The following is a 26558-nucleotide window of genomic DNA, read 5'->3' on the forward strand; positions in this document are numbered from 1 at the left end:
TAAACTTTTTCTGTTTCTCTACACTTAAAAGAAAGTCTCAAGAGCCAAACTAGAAACAGGCTTCTCTAAGATCTTGAACATCTACACTGGTGACTTTGAATCCAGTTTGCAGTAACTGCAACGTTACCTGCATATCATATGTACTGCTTGCAATGCTTTTCTCAATTAACTGTGTATAGACTAAAACTCAATCATCACTTATGAACCACTAGAAGAGTGTGGAGGTGCCTGTATCTGCAGAGACTCTGTCCTCTGCCTGTATTTTCTCTTTGTCTTTTTATTTTGGAGAGTTGGGGACCATGGTCGGGACGCTTCTGGGCTTCAACAAAGAACCTTTCGGCTCTGTGTGGGTGTGTAAACCAAGAGCCAATTACAGCATTCTCATTTCCAACTGTTGTTTGCCCTTAGCGTCTCATACCGACAAACGCATCTAACTGACACAGAAACCAACTGGATGAAGCTCTGCATTCACTTATACATAACCACTGCGAGACAATGAGGAAAGAGCTTTTATTCCTCTGTTTCCTGCTTTATTCAGTGCTCCCACTCTATATTCACTCTTGAGCTTGCTCGACCGCTGCTGCACTCTCTTTCTCTGGCCCTTGAGCCGGAGAGGAGGGTCAACTTTGAACACTTTGTGTTTACAAACAATAGGCCAATACTCATCACATATTCTACTTTTAACGCATATGTTAGTTAAGGTGAGTTGTATGAATAAAGCAAGCAAAAAAACAGGATGAATGTCACTCAGGCTGACTGTGACGAATGAGGATGGAGGCTTGGAAAGATGTTTTGAGCTGCTTAAACACCATGCTATAGATTGTAATTTCACACTGACAAGATCAGTTCCGTTAGTTTCTCCGCCTCTCTACAAACTCTTGGACTGTGTACTTGTAAGTGCAGTTACCTGTGGATCCCTGAGCACTCGATGCAGAGCAGCACTCCTAGGTTGATGGAGGCCCAGCAGGGAGCCGTTTGGCCGCAGTCACAGCATAGCTCATTGCCTGGCAGGCTCTGTACCCTCTGGAGGAGGCTTTCCCCGCCTCCTCGAACTCCCTTATCAGCCCTCTCCCCTCTGTCTCTGGCCTCGCTGGCAGAGTCAATGCTGCTGGTGGAGGGCGAGGCCGTCCGGTCCAAACGCTGCAGAGACAGGTGGACAGGTCAGAGAAAGAAATTCTAAAGCTAACTGGGGGACCAATTTGTATTAAAAAAAAAAGCACTTGTGTGCTATTATGTCACTGTTGCTGTATGTGTATTGTATTTGTTTTTGTACCTCAATGTAGTAATTGTCGGCGATGTCTTTGTAAGCCGAGGCGATGCTTGCCTGGACTGTCTGGATCCAAGCCTGCCGCAGCTTCTCAGACTCAGCCTGCAGCATGCAGCTCCTAAAGGTTTGAAGAGGCAAGTTACATAAAACCTGCCCAAAACTGTCTAATGCTGCATGTCTTGCCAACTTGGCTGATTAGTAAATTCCAAATGATACAGTCAATAATGGAACATTGAAAATCTGAAAAGATAACAACAAAGATAACAGGTTTAGTTTGGATGAAACTTAATCCTGTCTCTAGAAAAAACACAGACACAGTGACAGAGAGAGACACACACACACACACACACACACACACACACACACACAAAACTCACTTAGTAGGTGAAACCACCTCGAAGCAAAACCTCCTCTCATTATCTTCGCACAATTTGACAGAGCACAGCCTCAGGTCTTCCACCACCACTGTCAAAGAGTCCTGTCATCGGCAGAGAGGAGTGTCACAACAACAACTCTAGCCTATTGACCCATCAAAAAGGTTTAATTAAAATTTACAAAAATCAAACTGTACCTTGAGTTTCTTTTGGTAGACCAGCTGGCTGTTTTGTATTGAAAACCACCGCCTGGAGTAAGGGAGAAGGTATAAGTGAGTATGAGTTACAGTTTCTTTGAGGGAAAAAGATTAACCAGACCTTTTCCTTACAAAAGATTCATTTTTATTGTTATGTTATTTATTAATTTTTCTATAGTGCATGTGTACTGGTTAATTCATTAACTTTAATTAAATTGTCTTTTGAATTGTGTGTTGACTCCCTCTCTGTTATGCTCTCCCTCTTCACTTCTCTTGTACCTGTTCCAGGTCTTGAAGGCGTTGCTGGCCCTCTTGAAAAGATAGCCCTCCATGACCACACCATTGGCAGCATCAACATTGAATTCCAACTTAGGGTCATCATAAGAAAAGTCCTGTAAGAAGAACACATGGGTGCACAAGATCAATGCATGACTTAATTTTAACAGCGTGCCAACGAACTGTCAAAAAGCGGCGTAATGCAACAACCATGTTTTTATGATTTAGTTGTTCTTGCTCGGAAAAAACAACAACACAAGTGTCTTTAAAAACAACAGGCTCAGACCCTTTCCAATCTATAAACTATAGCTAATTTAATGGTGGCTTACCGTATTGTTCAAGTCCGTCTTAAACCATGACTAGTAAGCTCATATGCACATAAGACACATGAAAGAGTTAGTGGTGGCTGTAATCATTCCTCCTGTCTATACCGGTTCCAAAGTGTTTCTTTTCTTAAAGTGATTCCAATGTAATCAATGGAGGGCAAAATCCAGTGTAAAAGTCCAGCTAATCATAACAAGGAAAAATAAAGATTGCTCCTTATCAGCACCACATACAGTAGCTGTGTTGACACATAGCGGAACAATTCCTCTTTTATGTCTACCTTCTTTTCTAAAAGGTGCCTGTGTTCCTCCACAAAAATAAATGTCTGTCCTCTCTCCACCATCTGTTTAGTAGTTTACCTTTAATGTAAATAATATGACAAATCTGCACCTCTCTACCTGTCAGCTAAGAGATTCTCTGGTTTCTGATCTGTTTTATCCACACAGAGTTAGATTACCCAAGAAAGGCATTTAAAGCCAGATGCCAACTGCTTAGCGAGGTGAAAAACACAAGCACACAGATTTAAATGAAAGACTAGTCTGAGGTTAGGTTTCACTATTGTTAAGGAGGCCTCTGGTTTGGGTGCAAGGTAATATAGTGCATATGGCAGATGACCACCCAACACAACACAACCACACACACACACACACACACACACACACACACACACAACCATGCTCTGTCACTTTGCCATATCTCTTCTCTTGAAAAGTTCATATATTAATTCTGTGTATTCTTTTTTTTTGAAAACCCGACTGACTCTATGCACACTGATATTGTCAAGCACTTTCTATTTACTTTTTGACTTTGTCAAAAGTACTGGGGTGTTTTCATTGATCATTCCAGATGACACAACAATCACAAATAGCTTTTTCTCATTTTATAAAGCTAGAAATGTCAAAGGATCATCTTGGCTGCTTTGTGTAGATAATTGTGAATGGTTTGTATACAGTGTGTCCGTATGTGACATTGGTAGCCTATATAACCAGAACATAACTCCTAAATGTACACACACACACACACACATCTAGAGACTGGTTAAAAGCAAACAATGATAACAGAAATACTAATGAAAACTGACTGAAGAAAGTTATAAGACAAACCGGAACGTAGGCTGATAACGAAATGACGTTCCTCACCAGTGTATAGTCCAGCCTGCCAAATATCTTCATCTTAATCACATTGACATCCAACAGCATCTCAAACTCAATACTAAAATAATTAAAAAATACTTATAAATAATTAATTATGCAAGTATGCTTGTCAGAGAGAAAAGAGCATCTCTAAAAGATCCCACAGGATATTAATTGGGAGCAGCGAACGAAGCGAAAGAAACACATGCGCATCCCTCACGAGCCCAGATGAGAGACTGTCAGCCAACAGCAGCGCGCTCGTGTCGTTTCTTCACTCAACGCCACCTGCCGAATGCCCAGACCGCGTGAATCTGGCGCGAGCGCTCATTATCATACAGCTGTCCGCGTGCCCCGATGACCCGGTTGCGTCTACCGAAGATCAAACATTTCATTCAACAGCGGGGGCCCGCGTGAGTGGCCGTACCGTGCCTCCTCTCCGCCCCAGGCCGCGATTTAAGGCTCCCGGTCGGCACTTTTAGAGGAGTCAGCTTTCCATCTGTCTGTGGCTCTTAACACTATTCCTGCTTAATCAAGCTGACGTTATTGCTCCCCAAACACCAGCACAGACCCCCCTCTTCCCACCTTAAATCAGCCAGGACCATGAAGGATTGCAGCACACAAGCGTCCAAAGGACCAGGAGGCCGCAAAACGGCCTTTATTTAAAGCAAGCCTACTGCAGACTTGATCATTCATAAATATGTTGAAATACCTTTGTCAGAAATGTTAATTCAATAATGCTATATTGTATTTTTAGGTTGTGTTGTTTGTTGTCCACGGGGTCAACAACAGACACACCTGTTCAGTAATACAATCCGTCAAAATACTGGCACAATACAACCTCATAAATATGATACGAGTAATGTGCAGCATTGAATTACATACATTTTATAGATGCTTATATTTTTCTGTTCCCCCCTAAGTCATTAAGGTTTTAGGTTTAAGGAAGTTTGGGACTAGTTGCCATGCTTTAACTTATTTATTTAGAATTTTGGACTTTATTCTCTAATTTGACATTAGAGACAGACAGGTAATGTTGGGAGAGACGGCGGAAGACAGCATGCAACAAAGGCTCCCAGCTTTAATCTATTTATCGGTGTTGTGATGGTATGTTTGGAGCACTATACAGCTGCCATGTTTAAACACAAATGTATTTAAAGCCCTGATGTAATACCGTGTACGCTACAAACTGTGTACAAGTACACTATAACAGTTACTGTGAACAAACAGATTAAGGTTATAGTTTAACCATTGGAACTAACACAAAGTGATGAAATGTAGTCTACATTGTAATACACACATGTGGTTTATAGAATGTTTCCTCTTTCACTTACTACAGTTTTTTTTTATAGCACTTGCATATTTGTTCTATGTTTTTGTCCATTTCTGACTTAAAAAGTTGTACAGCCAAATGCTGTAACAATGGAGGAGGAGAGAGCTGAGGCGACAATCCCCCTGGGAGCCACAATAAAGTCCTGCACACATAAAATACATGCTGTGAAAGAATTGAGAGAAAAGATAAAGGGAGCATGTGAAATATAAAGAAGGGGAGGTGGTAGTCGAGACAATTGAAGATTTACCAAGAACTGTGAAAGTGAAGGCGAGGTTGAGAGAAACATGAAAAGGAAAGGAAGAAATGCAAAAGATTATTAAAGTCAGTTCTCACCGCTGACAAGATTGTTGTGCCAGCTTCCTGTTCGCAAGCATTTAATGATAATTTCTTAAACGTCACAGTGGATTTACATTTTATTGTCGATGAAGTGTTTACATATCATGTAGGTTTCCTTCTGCATTCATCTTTTATCCATCTTCCTCCTACTAAAAAATTACTTGAGTTTAGTCTAGAGTACATTCATGATGAAGCCATCTTATTCTCTTCTGAGAATGACTACCGCCATTACTTTATGATCCATTAATAAAGGATGTGTACCATTTATAATTCACAAAATCTGCTGTCTCGTTTGCTTTGCTTTCTGCACACGCGCATTTTCATTTGAGTCGACACAGGCAGTTTTAAAAAAAAGAAAGAAAAAACAAAGGCAGAAAATCAGAAATGGATCAACTTTCTCCCCACGCTGCTTGCCTTTTATCTTCTTTTTCTTTGTATTGGGTTTTTAGATGTGACCTTTTTTTCACAGATTAAATTACAAAGTAATGTGGTAGGGGACAGAAGAAAGTTTAAATTTCTAGTGCATTATCACTAATTGGCTTTAATAGTTGACCAACAAAGATCTGTGCGTCTGTTTTCCCATGATCCCCAAGCTGATAACTCATTGGAAAACGCTTGTGAAAATCATCATGCCATTTTGGAAAATCACAAGTATTAAACTGCACAGGGATAACAAAGTTAATTCTTTACATCAAGGACATTTATTCTATTAGAAGTGACTACAGAGACTGTGTCTCTTCTTTAGTTTTATTTAGTTTCATGGATCTTAAACGGATCTCCTTTTTAAAGTCTTTTTTCTTTTTCATTCAAACAACTACTGTGTGTTGTAATGCCATCTGTTGACTTAGGCTGGAGTTGGCAGTGGACGGACGAGCAAGAGGGTTGAGGCAGGCATCATGAACAACATCAGAGAACAGAGCCAGCTGAGCTCAGTAGGCCTATTTCATTAGATTCAATTAATATTTCTATTTTTTATACTGACTGAAACAAGGACCATGAGAAGATGACAACCTCAAGATAATAGAAAATCTGGGGGTATTATAGTTAGTTTGAAATATTTCAACATGTGTAAATAGTACAATAAGAGCTGGGATGCTTGGATAGCTAAGCTGATTGAGCGTGCGTCCCATTTAAAAAGGCTCAGTCCTTGCCGCAGCAACGGCGGGTTTAATTTCACTTTCTGTCCTTTGCTGCATGTCATTCCCCCTCTCTCCCCATTTTGCATCTAAGCTGTCTTGTCTAATAAAGGCCTAAAAGAATTACCCCAAAATAATCTAAAAAAAAAAAAAAAGTGCACGGAAATGTGAAATGTTCCAGTGAAAAACTCACTTCACAAACCTTAAATGACCACCCTTACTCATACTAATTAGCAATACTTGATGTGCTGCATACAAGCTATACTGCAGGCATGCTGAGCAATATTGCTAAACACACGCAAAACACATCATACTGTGGGAAACTAAGCTTCTACTTCGACAATGATATCTTCTTAACCGGCTTGCTGACAAATCCTCAGGGTTCAATCTTGATGAAACAAATTGGAACAAAATAGTATGACGATATATGGGAGAGCAGGTTTTTTCAAAGAGGGAGGGTGAGAAGCTGCGTGTGTGTGTGTGTGTGTATTTATGAGAATCAGAGGAGTGTTTGTTTGCCTCCATCCATGTAAGGGACAAGAAAAACAGGAAAATGAAGGAGAAGCTGAGAGAACAAGAGAACAAAGACAACATCAAATGAGAGACAAAAATACGCTTGCAGGGTTCACACAGTAAAAATTCCTCAGATGAGTATTACGGGCAGGGTGTTGAAAAGTATCACGTCAGGGGGACGGAAGGTCTTGGTGAAAAGGCAAGTCTTGACAGACACAAAATCACAACAAGTAATGAAACACACAAGCTTCAGACCACCGTGCATAAACAAGTTGATGCTGGCTCGCCCACACAAGCATAAAAAGATTAACTGCAGAGTAGTTCAGTGGAAGCATGTAGACCCACAAGGTTTTGTCTGCAATGTCTCCATGCAACCTCTGATAATCACACCCCTCCAGCACACACATTTATACTGAAAGATAAAGGCATCACTCCACACACAAACACGCACACACACACACATACACACACACACACACAGCGCCTATCGATTCCTGTAACAGCAGCCAGCACAGCATGGCCATAAAACTCCATTCAACAGTCGCTCAATCTGTTCTACATTGCTAAACAACTATCGAGCACACACGCAGACACGCACACGCGTGCTTAAAACCTCCAGAACTTGACAGGATTTCCATCATGTCAATGTTTTGCACTGCAGTACATGGCATGTAATGTGTAGGTAGTGGAAGTTAAGAATATAGAAGGGGAAAAATATAAACTCACCTGCATCAGAGTCTGGAGGAAGAACATGGGTAGAGAGAGAAAAAAAGAAATGTTAATACAAGATCACCACTAATTGAATTTTATTCATGAGGATGTTATAATGTTATTATGATTTTCTTTTCATTAAAACATCATTGACTTTTTAGCGAAAGCACCATAGACATGAGGTGTGTTCACCTTGTTGTTTAAGTACAGAAAAAAAAAAAATACAAAATAAAGTCAATAGCATCACTCAGCGCTAGGTTTTCAAATTTAATTTGAAGTGTTGCTGAAAGGCCATTAGGTCGGCACAGAGCTGTGTCTGGCAGGATGCCTCCACTTGGCAACCAAACCCATCAGAGGGAAGAGCCAACTTGGGCCATGTTTTTGGCATCTCTTCAGGTAACAGATGGACCTTATTTCTGCATCTGTGCATGAGTGTGACTGTAGGGCAAGGGTTTGAAAGAATTGTGTTTATTCAGCTGAGCGACCTATAAAATAAAAAATATCAAACCTGTCATTGTGGAAACTGCTTTCCTACACTAAACTCTTCATTTGAGCGTGAAGAAAAAACTACATACAACACTTATTCTCATTATTTTTGAAAGGCTTTTGGTGCCTCTGTTAATAAAAATAAAAAGGAATGGAAAGAAAACAAGTCACAAAACCGATGCTGTAAAAATAATTCAACGCTTCGACAGAAAGGCTTTTTTAAACATTCAAGGCATTTGATGTTAACATAAGATAAGTTTTTGTTATCACAAGAACTATTTTAGATTCCAGACGGACAGAGATAAATATGTTTTCAAACCCCATTCTTTTATTGAGCTTCGTCCACTGACAATGAAAAATGTGACGCTAAGTGAGAATGAAAAAGCTAAAAATCTAGCTCCGCAACAACTAAGAAACTTAACTAATTTAAAACACTGAATATGCAAATAGATGAGATCCTTTGTTCATGTTTGTAATGTATTCATCGAAATTGCAAAAGTGCGAGAAGAGTTGTGTTGTCTCACTCTTTGCTGGATTAGGGCGTGTTTGTGCTCCAGCTCCCTTTTCTCCATGGCCGAGTCAATGACCAGCTGATCCAGCTGCACAGAGCATACGACAGCAGAGTCAATAAAACAGGTACACCAAAGTGTGAGTGGAATAAAAGAAACACAATAGACACACAGACAGAAAACTATGCACACACATCTGTACATGCTTTAACCTTTACATATTGTTGTTGTGTGTTTTAAGATAGTCATCTTTTTTCAATTTTATTGTAGTCAACAAATAATAAAGGTATATGTTTTTCATTTTTTTGTATGTACAAGGCCTTAACGCTTTAAAGGACCAGAGATATAGGGAAAGTCCGTAGGATGAAGACATTATGCCACACATGAGAGGCAATATGAGGCTTAACACGTTTTACAAAACTGATAATGGTAAAGAATTATTTATTTCAAGGACGCATTGTTTGGCTTGATAGAGTATTTTTCCACGACTAAACAAACTTGCATAAACCTAAATCTAGAATATAACTTCGAAAATGAAGTCATAGTTTCTGCTGTAAGATATTTTAATGCATTTAATTAAAAAACGTCTTAAAAATCAACGACCACAGACACTTAAATAAAATGTCAATGAAAACTAGGCTGCACTGATTATGGCAGTGTGTCTATTATTTGGCAAAAGAGCTGTTGTTTATAAGGAGTTGCTGAGCAAATACAGCAACAAAAGTAGAGGAACAATGCACACATATTACCATGTATTTCCTCTCATCTTACCTGTGCAGCCAGTTTTTTCATATAGGGGTCAATCTCGTCCAAGATGTTAAAGCCTTGTTGGAACAGAGTGTACTGGGCACGCATGAAGGACAGCATCTGCAGAAGACACGCAGAGACAATGATGGCTCTAAATCAACCGTGTTACTAATTCTTTTCACACCACAGATACACATGCACATATGTGACATGCACACGTAAAAAAAACAATACAATAATGTTGAGATGTGAATTGGACATTAGAGGATATATATCTGGGCTACTTACTGCATCCAGGATTTCGAACTTCTTCTTGGCCTGAAGAACATTAATCTGAAACAAAGAGGAAAAGCAAAATGCAGATTTTAGGCTGCCTGTTTGAGATTATATATGATTTAATCACTAAAAGACACCAAGTGTTTACTTTTCTGCATTCAAGAGTTTTGTGAATTTTGTGTTGAGGCTCAGCAGTTGTTGAGTGTCAGCGCCCCCTAAAGGACAGCACTGGTAATATAATCAGTGGCGTGTGGACGTGTGTTTTTTTCACCTGTAGTACGTAGTCTAGTGCCAGGTGCCTGAAGGCTTTGCGGCTGAGGATGAGGGCCTGTGTGGCCTCTTCAGCCTCGTGCACCTTGTTCCTGGGAGCCTGGGCGTTCTTCACCTGGGCCAGCTCCATATCCTCGCGCACACGGTCAAACTGCTTCTTGGTGTCCTTGAATTTACGTACATCCCTGAAGGAGGCACAGTAAAGTAGAGACAAATGATTTAAATTATGTCCATGTCTATGCCAAATCACAAGGCCATGTGGGTCTTTTATTTCCAAATGCATGATTTGTGTTATTACTGGTGATTTCGGGAGACAGTCACTTTCTGCTGTAAGATGTCAATATTCATCACATCACCAATCTTTTCATTATATATAAATTCAAACATGTGTTTCTTTAGAACTGCAGGAGGAAGCTTTTTAAATAACTGGGATGAGATACTCACTCTTTGATGAAGATGTGAAGCTGCTGCTTGATTGACCTCTGAGCTTGGTCAAACAACATCTGGGCAATGAGAATGAAACAGAGGTGTGAAACATGAGCATTTCATATTAGAATATGAGCTACAGTGCGCAGCAGTTAAAACATTTGTACAATGACTGTATTAAGTCTTCAAATCTGTAGTTGCTATATCTAGCCACAAGATGACAATACAAACCCTTTCACATTATTGCTGGAGCAGATTATGCTACAGGCAGAGGAGAGAAAAGCAAGGGAGAGAGCGATGAGGACATGCACACACGTGCAGTCACTGAGTTGCTGCCTCAACGGATTTTTAGCCATAAAGGATCACAGAATACTTTTCCTGTGGGATTTCCACTTCTCCTCTTCCTTCTTTTATCTCATCTTACAGTTTCTGTCCTTCAGCTGTCCTCCGCTTCCTTCTATGTTGTTTTCCGTTTTTTCTTACCCATGGTGAGCAAGACAAGGGTTTCTGTTCCATTTTCATATTTGTGACCACACTTTATATACTGTATATTGTACCCCTGAAAACCCATACATCTTTATTAAGAAAATGTGTCTTGTGAAAGTGTTTTGCACACTTGGCGCGCACACACACACACACACACACACACACACACACACCCCCACACACACACACACACACACACACACACACGCACACACACAGTGGATTACATGTTCCATTGCAATCCCTATTTAAAAAACATACTCATTGAGGATTGCCAGCTTAGTATGGGAGAGTGTGTGTGTGTTTGCGAGCGAGCGTGCATGCAGGCATGCATGTATGTGTGTCCCTCCATACGACTTTCCTCCAGAGCCTGATTACTTCACAGGCTGGTACTCTGAATTCATGCTTTAGATGGGAGTTCACAAATTTTCACAAGTGTACACTACACTCATTGTGGGAACATAAATCACCTACTACTCCTCTTAAAATGGGGCAGGAATTACAAGTATAAAGTGTGCTGTGCAAAATGAAGGATTGGTAGTTTCCTACTTTGGACCCACATGTAAACTAATCCAAATGTTCCACCCAAACCAGTTCTGCATTATGGTACCCTGGGTATGACCCACACTACAGCACGTCTACACTTAATTCCCCTGCACTTTTGGCCCCTTCAAAAATCCTCAATATCTGCTACTGTTGAAGACCCATCATTCATCTCTCCTGTATCTATTCTGTAAGAGAACTGCAGAGACCAGCGTGTTAATTTTTTCAGGAAAAATTGTCCCACAGCAGAGAAATTTGCACTAAAGTTAATCGGGCACTATAATCGCACAGATATGTTCAGATCCACTGTAATATAATTCTCAGTCTATTAAGATTGAGGGTAGCAATTATGTTTGTTTGGAACTACACACATTTGCTTATTGTGTATTTTACTGGAATATTTATTTTTCTAGTTGAATGGCATCTTTTGTGGCTAACTAAATCTGAGAAGGTGCAGAAATAGGCATCAGTCAAAGAAAGACAGATTTCCTTTCGCAATAATGTCTTTCCCTCCACTCCCTCTATCCCTTCTTTCATACTGTCTGCCAGACAAGCTATTAGTGTAATTCCTGGGTGTTAGAGAGGCGGAGTAGTAGTAGGACCCGTCTGGTAAAGGGTAAGTGATGGGGTTTACAAATACAACACAAAACAAAAACAGAGAAAGTGGCCTATCAGCATAGCCGCAAGCTGCCTTGCCTGAAAAGTTAGCATAGCAGTGCAATTGTGCATAGCAGTGCAATTGTAAAATCAGAAAAGGGAAGATAAGAGTCTCTGACAAGGTCAAAGCACAATGTACAGGTAAAAAGGGAAGATAAGTGTTGCTGATAGGCATCTATTATACACCCACAGCCCAACAGACTGAAGCAGTCACAGTCCGGCAGAAAGATAGACAACTTTTAAAACTCAGTTATAAGAAAACAAAAAAAACAAAAAAAAGGATGGCGCATTGCTTTATGAGAGGGTCCCTGTTAAAGTTGAGTTTTAAAGTCCTATTTAGGTGGGTCTTGTTACACATACAAGCTATTAATTCAAAACTTTAGCAGAAATTTGAAGGTTTTTCTACGAGACCAAAATGATGCCACGTCCCCAAAAATAGCTGAGATCATAAAAAATTTGTCTAAAAGGGAAAACCTGGATTTGTGGCGACTGTTGATTGTTGTGTCCTGCAATTGCCTCTTTTTCTAATCTTTTCTGTTCATTCCTTTTTCCCCTACTTCTCTCCTACAAGCCTCTCTTTTCTCCAGCACACTTTCCATCCTTCCCTCACGGTCCAAACAATGATTCCACCTTTCTTTAGCTGAGTTTTCATACACATACAATTGAGTGTGTACAGTATATTTATGCCTGATAGCTGCTGTACAGATCTGCCAAGCATATGGTTTAAATCAGACACACACATGTGGACTGGCCTATGTGACAGATTCACCGTCACTGAGTGAGGTCACAGATAATTTGTGTGTGTGTGTGTGTGTGTGCGCGTGCGTTCGTGCGTGCGTGTCTGCATGCATGCATGTGTTGCAACACTGGACCCAGGAGGGACTGGATGTCTGAAAGACATTACCATGCCAGGAAGACCTGGGTGTGACGGAACAACATTCTACCTCGACCCCTTGCCTGTGGCTAAAACTAGTGTGTGTGTGTGTGTGTGTGTGTGTGTGTGTGTGTGTGTGTGTGTGTGTGTGTCTTACCATGTGGTAGTTGACGATCTCCTGGAGGCGTTCTCCACACTTTTCAAGACATTCCTGCAATGTTGACAACACACACACACACACACACACACACACACACACACACACACACACACACACACACACATAATTTAACCACATAGGTTGCCATATGAACAAAAACTTATTTTTCACTCAACAATATTCAATCCTGAAAAAAACACTCTTCTAAATTATCCACAAAGCATGATCTGGACTTAAACTTAACATTGATTGTGAAACAATTGTGTCTCTACTGCTTCACCGAAAGCTACCAGTGTGACATCCATACTGACAGGAAATGTAGTCCCAATGTTTTTCTAGAAGAAAACCATAAAGCAGGTTTCATGTCTCCGCTTTGAACCATGTAAACTCTCAGCATAAACTTCTCTTTTATACATGTGGTCACATTTGTCATGTTTAAAACAGCTGGATGACTCCGTGTCTGGACAATACTGTTTATCCTACTCTACTCTTATTATTCATGTGGGAAATAGCAGGAATGTCCGAGCAAAGATAGATGAGCGCTCATTTGTTGAGATGCTGGCCATCAAACATTCCTTAGTGAATGTAGAGATTTGAGGTCAGTTTTAAAGTGCGATCTCCACTCACCGATATCATCTCCTCTTTCTTGCACTGCTGGGACAGATCCTTTATGCCGTTGACAAATAGCTTGTTGGCACTGACGTAGACCCTACCAGCATCGATCATCCCACTGCACAGCTTCACCAGCTAAAAAAAAGTATAAAAATCATTACTTTCGGTACACAACAAAGGTATTGTCTATTTCGAAAAGAGTCACATGTTTAGGACAGTGTGATGCCAGCAGACCAGCTTTGTACAAATTGACTTCCTCCTTTACTCATTCACTCCCTCCATAGTAAAATCTTAATAGTATACTCAATAGTGACACAGCAATCAATCATCACCATTTTGCGGCACATTACTGTAACATAAACATTGACGTTACTGTGTTAAAACCCCTTGTCAAATACAGTATGCTAGAAGCCTCATCTCTAGGACCCTTTTAGATGCACCTTTGCCTCAAATCTATAGCAAATAGCTAAATGAAAAACAGAAGCAGTGTACGTCATGTGTGCGTGTTCCAGTGCATGTTCTTTGTCCCTAAAAAGCTAACATATAAGTTTATTTTACTTTCAAACAAAGCTGAAGAAAAACATTTAAACATTTAGCAAACTTTACGTTTATTTTAAGGTCAATATAATCTGCAAATATGCACACAGACTGCACATGACCCTTTTGATAGCGCAGCTAGATGAAAAGTCATCCTGAGGGGAACATCAATGGCTGTGCCAAATTTCACCATCCAATAGCAGTTAAGACATTTTAGTCTCATGGTGACACTATAGGAAAAGTGAGAAGATCACTAAAGTTAGTAGAACTTGTCATGTGGAGGCAGGAATGTCTGTACAAAATTTGTATATCCATGTAGTAGATGTTTTCGCAGAATAAGGATACAACTTTGACTTCTGGTGGTGTTAGAAGAAAACAATAGAGGTGCCAAGTTAATAGGATTGGTCCTCTGGACACCATTAATATATAAACCAAATATAATGACAATCCCTTTAATAATTGTTGAGAGATTTCCTATAAAACCACAAATGTAAACCTGATGCTGGCGCTAGAGTAAAAATGAAGATGTTAAAGTCAGTGGAATCCTCTGGGGACCATGATTGTCTTTTCAAACTTTTAAAAGAATTAATTTAATAGTTCAGATATTTTAGCCTGGACTATCTTAGCCCAACTGACAGACAGACATTGCTATCCCTAGAACAACATTGCTAGAATGAATATATATCCAAAATATAGAATTACATACTGTATAGTGTGGTAACAAACAGATTTTGATTTGAGACACAGCAATATGAGAGCAAAAAACCTAATTGTACACATTAATATAATAATATATTACCAGGTTCTGACTGTTTACTGCAATGGTATGTACTATTTTAAACACCAAACAAACTGGCAACCGCTGCACTTTCCCACTTTATGGGTTATATGATAAGCTACAGAGTGGTACACTATCATTACCACTGCACTGATGCAGCTGTGTGTACGACAGGATCAGAACACGTGTGCGTTGGTAAGGGGTTATGCAGAAGACAGAGCCCAGTAAACCCTTAATTATCTCATGTGGTGCAGAAGTTCCCAAGGTTGTCGCTATGTGAGTGTGGTTTTCTGGGTAGCTGACAGGCCAGAGAGTGAAGACCGATAACTGCACTATTTACAACAGTCTGACAAAAAAAATTAACAGTTGGAATATTTGTTTGTGTGTGTGTGTATGCTGTATATATATTTGTGTGTGTGTGTGTGTGTGTGTGTGTGTGTGTGTGCGCGCGTGCGTGTGTGTGTGGACATTGCTGAAATGAGCTGTTAGCTCAAGACGTGAATGAAGTGTGAATCGCAAATAAAAATATGCAGTATACATGTTTAAGTTCACATGTACATGACTGACTCTGTTGTCCAACAGACAAGGCAGCATAATTCCTGCCTTGGTGCTGCTCCCAGGCTGGTCTGACAACATATCTGTGAACAAATTGGCCAATATGGGGGAATCAGATCTCATCATGTGCTGTACAGAGCCCCCAGGGTCTGAGCATGGCCGTTAAAGACACAGTATATGTGTCAGCATTTGTTGATAAATGGGCTGGAAGAACCCTGGGCGTCCAATCGGAGTCAAAATGCACATGACAGACCTTGCCCTGTTAATTGACTGTAACAGTTACAGTTACAGTAATGCATGTTAAACACCTCAGTGACCTGCTGGTCACTGAGGTGTTTAACATGCATTTCAAATTTGGGGCAAATTATAACCTAGTCCATGGCGGTAATGGTTTTGCTAGTAGTGGTTTGAGATAAAAAATTGTAAATATTGTATTACAGTACACTAGTGCGCTGCAAAATCTAGCTAGCAGGGATTGACATCTTTACAATGACATATTTTCACATAGGTCAGAACGGTCAACATCAATGCAGGCAGATTCAGCCATCATTAATCTCATAAATGTTCTAAGAGCCTTCATTGCTGCCAGAATGTCCTCAGGCAGCTTCAGAGCATCATAACAGGGCAGTGTGAGAACCCCTGCTGAACAGAACAAATCACTCTGATGAAAACCCACCCACTGATCCTGCTCATCTTTCCATGGTGTTCAAACGGAGCTCAAAGTTCAATGGAAGGTCCTGGTCTGTGTGTGTGTGTGTGTGTGTGTGTGTGTGTGTGTGTGTGTGTGTGCGTGTGCGTGTGCGTGGTCGAGGGCCTGGACATCTGGTTAAAATGTCTAAGTGTCGCCTGTTGGTTGGCTAATTTAAGAGATGGGGTTGTAACAATGTGGACCTATTCAGAACCCTAAGATAGACTGCAAGGACCAGGAAATGTCGCAATCATCTAAATAACAACGTTATCACTTTACAAAGGCCATTGATTAGGTTGCACAAGAGGCAGGCCAGGGGTGGTTAATCAAGAGAATTGGTAGGATTCCCGATGGGCCGCTTCCCTTTTGGGCCGGTTGTTTTTTTATTTTGACATTTGTCACGGTTGTCTTCTCTAAAAGTAGGCTACACACAATCCACATTCTGACACCACAGCTTCTATGGGTTGTAACATCTAAGGCAGTTCTCCCCTCCCAAATAGAGTTAGTTGGGTGAGTCCATAGCACGTCTTTTTCCAATAAGTTTTCTCAGACAGTCTACTGATAGCTGGGCCGGCCCTACTGTAATGATACGCATCAGGGAGGATGGATCGGAGGAAGAGGCCAGGAGGGGCTGAAAAAGTCAGGTTGGAAAAAAAAGGCATTGAAGGAGACACTATACTTTATTAAGTTGCTGTGAGCTGTAGCCTACACTTCTAACCAGAGGCAGAACATAAGGTAATCTTGGAGATTGTTCCTTCACAGCACTGTGCAATTCAAGAAAATCTCAGATTTGAACCAGGCAGATGTAGCACTTTCCATCAGACTCACCCCGGGTTTATTAAGTATACTGCTAACTAATGAAATTACAATCGCCAAAATACTTCCGCAAATCGAATCCCCTACCTCACCGTTAACTGTCAAGCCGCTCAACCTGTATGGAAATTAACACCTCTGTTTAAATGTTAAATTTTAACAATTCGACACAAAACCTCTCTCTCTCTCTATTTTATTTTTCAATTTCATGTTGTTTATTCGCACAACAAAAAATACATCTATGTTGCCAAAGCATAAGAACAAACATTTATTTAAACAACACAAGGAGTAAATTTATCTGATATAATAATACAAGTAGACAGGATGATTATGAGATGATTGTAGATACTAAACAAATTCTGTGCATGTCCCTCAAAGGGTACGTTGAAACAATAATATAAAAAAAGATATTATATAAATGTTTCTATTTATTTTGCCTTGTATTGTAGCAGGAGAAGACTTGCTAAATCAGCTAGCCATGCTGCGCTTTTATCGTGCCCTCCGTCCTCAGTGACAGTAGTGAAGCCTAGTATACAGTATGTTTAAAAAAAAAAAAAAATCTTCCTTTTATTCATTTGGGACTCTCGCTCTCACAAATGAGGAATTCTACAAGCGTCAATATTGCATAGCAATCGGCTCATTCCAAACAGGCACATTTTCAACGGGCACTGCACTAGTCTTACAAACACTAAGATTAAACAGACAAAGACATTGGATGATCAGACAACAACACTGGACTGATCTGTGTGATGCTTTCATACTACAGCATATAAACCAGCTTCTGTGTACCGTGTTCGTGCTTGCGTGCGTGCATGCATGTGTGTGGCAGTGCGTAAACCTATTAATATGATAATACCATGTCTGCAGTAATTCCTGTTTTGAATAGACTTGACATTTAGACAACAGAATGAGAGAAAGACAGACAGATAAACTGAAAAGAGAAACACAATTACAAAGAGAGCCACAGACAGACATACAGACAGACAGACAGAGAGCTCTCTGATCCATTTCACAACATCGACATCCGACAGCGTTTTTCCTTTAAACAATGTGAATCAAATCCAGGATGTCTCTTTTTTAGTGTTCTAACAGTGTGCAATATAATGCCTTTGTTTGTGAGTAATCCTTACTAGAAACACAATTCAAAACCAGTTATAAGCAACATAGACATGGAGTATATCGCTCAAGTTGAGCAGCACAGTCTACAAAAAAGACACCTTTGCATGGTTCATACCTTGTCGAGCTTTGCCTCAATCTCCACCACATCCGTCTCCACATCATCAATGCCAGCCCTGCGAAGAGAACACAAAGCCAGTTAATCAGATCTGCTCCTTACTTATGCCAGACTTTGTAAAAACCAGACGCCATTTCTGAGAAGAGGAACCACAAGATTTAAACTCTTGTTAGGGAGAGATTTTTGGATTAGTGGTATACCACCATGTCACAGTGACTAGTAACAATAACCATGTTGGTAAAATCTTAAAAAGAAGACAAACTGGACTAAAGGGAGTGAAAGACGAAGACGTACAAAACTGACAGTACAAAGGTATATTGTACTGTACTTCCTGTGCATTCAAACATGAGCCACACCATCTAAGCATTAATTATATCTGTATTTTACCCCCAATGAAAATTAAGCTGCAATCAGTCATAACACATCACAGTCTCACAGACTCGATATTAATCCTAATGACTGGATCCACAAAGGCATTGCTCTGGAAGATTAGTGGCCACGTCCCAGCTGCAAAATCAATGAATGACATCATGCAGAGACAATAGACTGGTAGTAAAGTATCTTACGGTGAGTGGGTAAAAGAGGCATTCGCAACACAAAAGGTTTTTTATTGGGTACCAGCAACTTTAATGAACAACAAAAGATATAATGTAGTAAAGGACTCCAGATTTAGGTGTTTTATTTTATGTTTTTTCAATCTACACTAACAATATGCATATAGGATCTTGATGTCAAAGTCAAAGTCAAAGTCTGCTTTATTGTCAATTTCTTCACATGTCAAAAACATACAAAGAAATAGAAATTGCGTTTCCCTCTATCCCACGGTGACAAGACATTTATAACAAATTTGGTCCACAGACAAACATAACATTCAAGTAAACAACATAAAAAAAGTAAAAATAAGAAGATATATACAATGAGGAAAATAAGAGCAGCGAAATTTGTTTAAAAAATGTGCAATTATGCATACTGTCGACAGTCTATGTAATGTGCAAAAAGACAGGCGGTAGCATAGTGGTGCTGGTTATGTAGAGCAGCAGAAATGTGTTCTCAAGTGTTTTCAGGACAACAAAAAGTATGCAAGTGTACAAGTAGGGTGTGTGTGTGTGTGTTTGGGTCCGGTGGTTTGAGTGGGCAAGTAGCCTTTACAGTACCCTCCTTGCATTTGGGATCTACTTCCATTAGTGTGCAAGCTAACACATACAAAAACATTGTTTCCTCTTACACATGTCCACACCAAAAAGGCACATTAGGCTCAAACATAAGTCTGTAAAAGAAAATTACACAGACTGTCTCCTCAAAAAAATCAATATGAATCTCATCCTCTATTTGTTTCCAGTCCTCAGAGCTGGAGCTTATTAGAGCCAATCTAGCCAAGGATTAGCGTCACACCCTGCATGTGCTAGAACATGTTACCATAACCCCCAAACTCTGGTAGAAGATGATCTCATCATACACTCTCAACCGCACCCTCGTCTCCAACTCATTACGACACCAAAAACAGCCTGACAGCTGATGTTTTACATCATAGCAGATTTTCTGTGCAGAGTTTGAGGAAGAATATGTAAACTATTAAGCAACCTGCTCAGTTTAAGTTGTAATAAAGGTTGTGAATCTATCTGTTTTGCCTTTAGAGGGGACGTCCTGCTTGGAAGGATAACATTCCCAGAATTACGTTTTCCTTTTGAGCTTTTTTGAAACTGCTTGCAGATGTTCAGCTAATTCTTGACTTGTGTCTGTCTCTGTGTCACTTATCTTCTTCTCTCATCCAGAGCGCACACTGTTTATACAGACTGAACTTTTCTCTACCACAACATGACACTAACACAGCAGGCAGGCATGAGTATGGTCCACACAGAAGGCTGATTTATATTGTTTCAAAGAGAAAAAAAAGAGAGCTGGAACTGGTTTATAGTTTCTTCTCTTTAGCTGCATTTCAATTAGAAACACTGCACAGCCAAGCTCTACTCCCAGCAGCATCATTTACTCCATTAAATCACTGTGAATCAAACACGTTTTAATGGCAAACAGATGTTCAGTCTATCGGATAAGCTCATTACAAGCTTGTTGTGTCACAGGCAGCACACACTGCCAATCAACAGTTACTGACATTTGATGACGAGGATGCACAGACAATGTTTAATACAGAAGCAGCCGTTTCCTTTTTGATCCAAGTTTTCAAGTTCAGCACAGGCTTCAGAAACTATGAAGACTGTGGTATTTGTGCTTGTGTTGCAGGTTGGATGACTGTAGTGTTTTGTCCCCGTATGCATTTAACATGCATGTTTGTGCGTGTAAGTGTATTGGGAATCATTCAGAGCTTAGAAATTCAATAAACTAAGAAGGTTATCCAGCTCTTGCAAGGTTAAATAACAAAGAAACAGCACTACAGAGCCAAATGTGTATGTTTGACAATGTGTAGGGTTGTCAATGAATGTTTGTCCTTTTCAATATCCCCTACATTGTTCAGTATCTCAACTATTGATGTGTTTTCAAAATTAAGTGCACCTGAGAGTTCTGAGATTAAAATGAAATGGAGAAAGATTGACTCCAAATGAGGACTATGAGTAATGCTGCAAGCCACGATTGCTGCATAAAGATGCCAAGGCAGCGAGGAAAAAGATGAGTGTGTGTTTCAAAAATTTGGTCTCTATGACATTGGCTTCCTGTTTGTGTTCAGTGTGTGTGTGTGTGTGTGTGTGTGTGTGTGTGTGTGTGTGTGTGTGTGTGTGTGTTTTAAACGCTAGAGGAACACCCCAAAGCTGCTCCACTGATGATGATGCAGCCCAGTTAGGAAGGGGGATGGGCTTAGACTCGCTGCCAGTGGTAGCGTACTGTACACAGTCTGACATCACTAGTGAGGGCGGGGGAGGGGAACCTCACGTGCACAAGCTCCACGTGCACTCCCATAAGCCCCAACAACCATCCACCCTAGCGTACAGAATCTATTCTTGTCCCCCATACCGTGTGTGTACTCTAGCAGGAAGCTTGCATGGCTACCCTCTCGAATCTCTTCACATGAGAGCAATGTACACACACCCGTGCATACGCACGCGCACACATGCACACACACACACAAACACACACACACACACACACGCACACACACACACACACACACACACACACCAACACACACACACACAGCCCAGAGACATATCCGAGACCCCCATGTCTTCCAGACTCAATGTGTCGCATCACATTCACATCAGCATCACTTTAAGTCCTCTAATACCAGAAAAGCCTGTACCCCAATGGCTAAAATACCCACATGCAACTAGACATTATTGAAGATGTTCACTGGTAATGCCATGACACTGTGTAGAGTATGATCCAATATGTTTAACAACGGGACAGGAGCAACAGGGAACAAGCCGTGACTGGAAACCATCTACCTTAGAACTGAAAGTAAAAATGCAGCATCTCATCAAATGTAATGGAGCATCAATGCAAAGTTGTATGTGTTGTATGTGTGTGTGTGTACGTGCGCCCTGGATAAATGTTTATTTAACCTCTTCTGTGGTGCTTCCTAATCTGAGCCAATCTGAGTGTGTGTATTTGTGTGACAGATGTTCATTTTGTTTATTGAATATAACCATACTGTACTTTATTAACATATAACAAAAGTTTATTAAATGATCAACAGTTTTTCATGTTATTCCACCTGCATCTTTTATTTGAGAGCTGACTTGGCAAATTGGGTTGTGGTGGGCAATTACCTCATTTTCTGCTGATATCAGGTGGAGGGAAAGCAAATCCACTGTATAATGTGTAGTCTGTGCACAAACACAAACACACTGACCCAAAAACCTACCAAATACATAGGTTTTGTCAGAAGACTCTGCTGTGTGGCAAGGTTGACTCAGTGGGTGGAGTTCCGCTCCACCCACTGAGTCAGCCTTGCCACACAGCCCCCCAATTTTTTTTTAAAAAGAAGGATCTGCTGTGACAACATTAAATCTGTGTAAAACACTGAATCTGCCAAATTTAGTTCCCTCCACGCGGACGGGTACCTTAACTTCCTGCTATTCAAAGCAGATGAATAAATCATGGCGGTCTTGCTGCTATGTCAAAAATTGTTCACTAAGAGCTGGAACATTTATCTAAAACAACCTTTTCCTGCCTCAAAGAAGATGAACGGCAGTGATCTTAAAGCATAATCATGCATGTTTTACTGTAGTCTTATGTTTATGTTGTCTTATACGTATGCATGCAAGCCTTATGGCACCCTGCCCTCAAGAAACACACAAACCCAGACATATATACATATATAATTAAACGCTATTGTCCTCAACATCACCGAGAATAGACATGTCGGACATGGCACATGGGTGGAAGATATAAGCAAGATAAATGCAAGTTTGTGAACCGTCTGATATAAAGCAATGTTGTACCAGTAATAATCTTTATGGAAAACGTTGGATGTTTATATGGATTACAGCTTCAATGTATTGAAGTATATTGGTTTGCTCAGATATTTAACTCAGTGGATTTACAAAAACATTCCTGTCAGTTTCTCAATAGATGTTCCAGAAAATGTACAATATCATTATAGATTACAATACCATTACATTTACCAATGATAGACATAGAATGTGGCACCATAAACCCTAATAAAACATTAAAACCTTACCATAGGAAATTAATACAGGTTGAAATATTCAAACCCAAAAAGTGTCCGAAAAGTGGTTATTTAAAAAAAAAATATATATAAAATATTATAATATCATTTAGTATTTTGTAAGTTGGATATTAAGTTAGATATTTAGGCTTATTCATTATTTACTGTAACGTGCATAGGGATTCTTTGTATTACTAAAAGACGATATAAACATGAGAGGGTCTTGTTATTTTTATTAAGCCGCCTGCACTGTAAGTAAATCTCATTCATAATGTAAACACACTTTCATCATCCTCTACCCACAAGCTCAGACATACACACATGTCCAAATATCCACTTCATTGAATTCCAAGTAGCGAGCTCCATGGCAACCCTTTATTGACCCCCAATCACCATAGCAACAAGCATCATCATCACACCCGTTTTTTTTCTGACCAATTTCCTCTGTCTGTCTGATATGTCCCTCTCCCTTTCAGACTCACCAGCTTCCTCTTTTACGGAAACACTAATTTTCCAGAGAAAATCAGCCAAAACAAAATAACCCGCTGATACAATCTTTATCATGGACAGGCTGGTGTGTTACGGTGGGGAGTTAGTGGCTGTAGTGTGGCTTGTGGTGCATCTGCTCTGCAGGGAAAGCGGCCATGGGCAAAAAGCCCTTGAGTAGAATACTGATGCCTAAAAGCTACAGAGGCCCTATGGTCAGTCATGCTCACTGCAACATGGTCAATCATAGATATCTTTCTCTAAATGTCAAATGTATGTCTTAGTTTACATTTCAGTGTTTTTTAGATCTTTTTACCTGAATTGAATCACATTTTTCTTGAACAAAGAGACAGTTTTGTTGTGATGCTGATCGTTGTGACGATCAGCATTATTGTCCCAGGTTTCTACATACAGTGGAAACATGAAATCAGCTCACTGTGTTTTGCCGATTAAAAAAATAAAAAACAAAATAAAAAGATTTAAAACATAAAAGCATAAATAACATGACTGGTTGTCTTTGTCTGACAGTAAGCAGGCACAAGTGGGTTTGAGGTGGGGACACTAACTGCAGCCCATCCTTCATCTCTTTGTTCTCACATTCTAAACCACACTGATCCCACCCCTATATTAAAAAATCATTTTTGGGCACCTTAAACAAACATTTGCAGCTTTAACACCAATCTACTGTATTGTGAAAGGGTTCTCTACAACTCTGTGTCATCAAGTTGTTATATCCTCTCAGTGTTTTGCTCAAATTTTTGCAGCTTTCTCCATCCAGAAATGATCTATTCCCCCATCTCTCTTTGTTTCATTGATGCCTTCGCCTATCCAAATGACACTGTATCCCTGCTGTCAATTTCTAACCCTCCTTAATTAGCTGCTGGCGTGAAGCTGAGGACTGTGTTTTTGAAAGAGACTGTATACAAGTGTACAAAAAGAGAATTACAAATGCATAGGTGAAGATATATTAATTAAAAATGCTCCGAAGCAGAAAGTGTTCAACAGTTCAATCATCCATGTAACAAAATGCAACTTTATTCAAGTCAAGCGATTCAATAGAACTATTAGCCCATGCACGTGCACAAACTCTATCAAAAGAGCCTCCAGTAAATGATCCTTTCACAAAAAAAAACACACTTGCCTAAACAGACTGCCTTTTCACACTAAACAAGTGTCTTATGTGTGGCTAACAAAGACGCCTTCACTGCTTCCCCTAAAACCTCCCTCCCCACAAACATCACACTCATTCCCTGAAAAAACATGTGGCTGTGCTGAGATGGCTGATCAGACAAAGAAACCAAACACGATGTTGACAAAAAGGACCATAACTTGTGTCCTTGATGTCTCAGTTTAAAGGCGGTAAACCAAACTGGGCCAACTGAGATAAAGTAATGTGCCGATCCATTGCACTCGAGGAAGTGTTTGTAATAAAATTACACTTAAAAAAAGAAAATAAGCCGATTCTCTTTCTTTCCGAGAGTTGGTCTAAAGATTGATACGACTCTCTTATCTGTATGGTAAATATCAGTCTACAGCCAGCAGCCATCTTAGCTTAGCATAAAGACTTAAAACAAGGAGAAACAGCAACCTGGCTCTCTCCGAAGAAAACAAAACATGCCTACTAACGCCTCTAAGGGTCACTAATTATCCAGGAGACCAGAGAAGACTCATAAAACCACAAGGTCTATTTCATAAAATTTGTTTTTCAAACAAACAAGGTCTAACGTCCTTATTGGTAAACTGTAAAGGTGTTAGTGGAGGGGTTACCTTTAGGTTAAAGTCAGGCTAGCTTTCCCCCTTATTTTCAGTCTATATGGTAAGCTAAATTTGATATGATACAATATCTCTCAGAATAAAAGTGGTGTATAACTGAACTTTCTTTTTTTCACAGGGTCTGCTCATCCGGACCACAGACGTACATTTAAAATCCACTTTTTTCCACTGGGAAGGAACTTTCAGATGTGCGCTTTCCAATTCGAAAAATGGAGAAAGAGACTGAGTCTCAGCAGTCTGAGGCACTGCCACCATCAATTAAAAAGAGAAGATGTGGGTACAAGAAAGACTGGGAAAATGAATATTTGTGGCTGTAAGGTGTTGAGGGGGATACCGAGAGGGCTTTTTGTGACCTTTGCAAAACGTCCTTCTCAATCAGACATGGAGGGGAAGTGCATCTGTCAATTCATTCAATGTACAAAATATTATGAATCTTTTTTTTTTTTTAAGTGCACATTGGTTGGCCTAATTATGCATCAGGCCATCAGCAGTTACACATGTTTAGGGGACTAGGGCATTATTAATATACCATGTACGGTGGTATATGCTAGAAATGGGTAAACCACTACCAGTGAGTCTGCCGTGGGGTGGGGGCACCCTGCATCCCACATTGTCCCTCAGAAACATACCCATTGTCCCCCTTTGAGCTTATTAGCAGGTGCTCACCCTACATATTTGACTGAGTTATGTACAGTATGAATGAACTTATAAGCAGCCGAGGGTAATGTGGCTTACATTGGCTGCACATTTGTCTGTGCAGTATCTATATAGTAGTTCAACAGCATGCTACAAACTATAGAAATCAGTAGATACAGTTTCTCTGTTTTCCAGCAGCTGTCAGACCACCTTCCTGCTGGCCTTTGCTTAAGTGGACCATAAGCCCAAATGTGATGCGTCTTTGTAATCATTACTCATAAGCAGAAATTTTGCACACCACTCTCTATAAACACAATGCATATATAAATATGTCTGGTTTAGCAGCCTGGGATGTGGGAACTTCCTTATAGCATTCCAAAGAGCATTCCATCCACAGGCCAACAGGAAGTGTGCTGGAAGCTTCAGAGTGCAAAGCTGAAATAAATTATTTCTCTCCAATGTATTGTAACTGCAACTCAAGCCAGGTGGGACTGCTTTTTCTTGGAAAATACAACATATTTCTCTCGTCACTTGCTAAAAGAGAAGGACTGAGAGTAAAACAGGGAAAACTCAGTAACTATTTTCCACAGGAAGTCACTCTGCTGACTTAGAGAAATGCAACTTGATTACATCATCATTAAGTTACCATAATCGTTCTGTTGTTTGAGAGTCTTAAACCTATGTGAGTATAAGATACAGAGGGTTATACATTTATAAAACCATGATTTACTGCAGCAAACTCTAAATCGTCTTATATTAACACATATTTGCACACACCTATATCCCTGCTGTTT

The 26558-nt window shown here is 40.0% G+C and overlaps 1 protein-coding gene across 6 annotated transcripts in view; it reads right to left on the reverse strand.

The window, feature by feature from the left end:
• LOC117943863 (arf-GAP with coiled-coil, ANK repeat and PH domain-containing protein 3-like) overlaps positions 1-26558 on the reverse strand; it is a 57958-nt gene that overhangs the window by 11128 nt on the left and 20272 nt on the right. For all 6 annotated transcript variants that reach the window (XM_034870264.1, XM_034870262.1, XM_034870263.1 and 3 more), the window contains exons 2-15: positions 18249-18306; positions 13659-13778; positions 13029-13082; positions 10330-10388; positions 9887-10070; positions 9628-9672; positions 9364-9459; positions 8608-8682; positions 7613-7624; positions 2118-2230; positions 1839-1890; positions 1645-1745; positions 1274-1385; positions 908-1140 (exon numbers count right to left, since the gene is read on the reverse strand). In XM_034870264.1, the coding sequence (XP_034726155.1) occupies positions 908-1140; positions 1274-1385; positions 1645-1745; positions 1839-1890; positions 2118-2230; positions 7613-7624; positions 8608-8682; positions 9364-9459; positions 9628-9672; positions 9887-10070; positions 10330-10388; positions 13029-13082; positions 13659-13778; positions 18249-18306 (1314 nt within the window). The remainder of the gene's footprint in view (positions 1-907; positions 1141-1273; positions 1386-1644; positions 1746-1838; positions 1891-2117; positions 2231-7612; positions 7625-8607; positions 8683-9363; positions 9460-9627; positions 9673-9886; positions 10071-10329; positions 10389-13028; positions 13083-13658; positions 13779-18248; positions 18307-26558) is intronic.

Source organism: Etheostoma cragini, chromosome 4 (genome assembly GCF_013103735.1).
Source record: "Etheostoma cragini isolate CJK2018 chromosome 4, CSU_Ecrag_1.0, whole genome shotgun sequence".
Classification (NCBI taxonomy): domain Eukaryota; kingdom Metazoa; phylum Chordata; class Actinopteri; order Perciformes; family Percidae; genus Etheostoma; species Etheostoma cragini.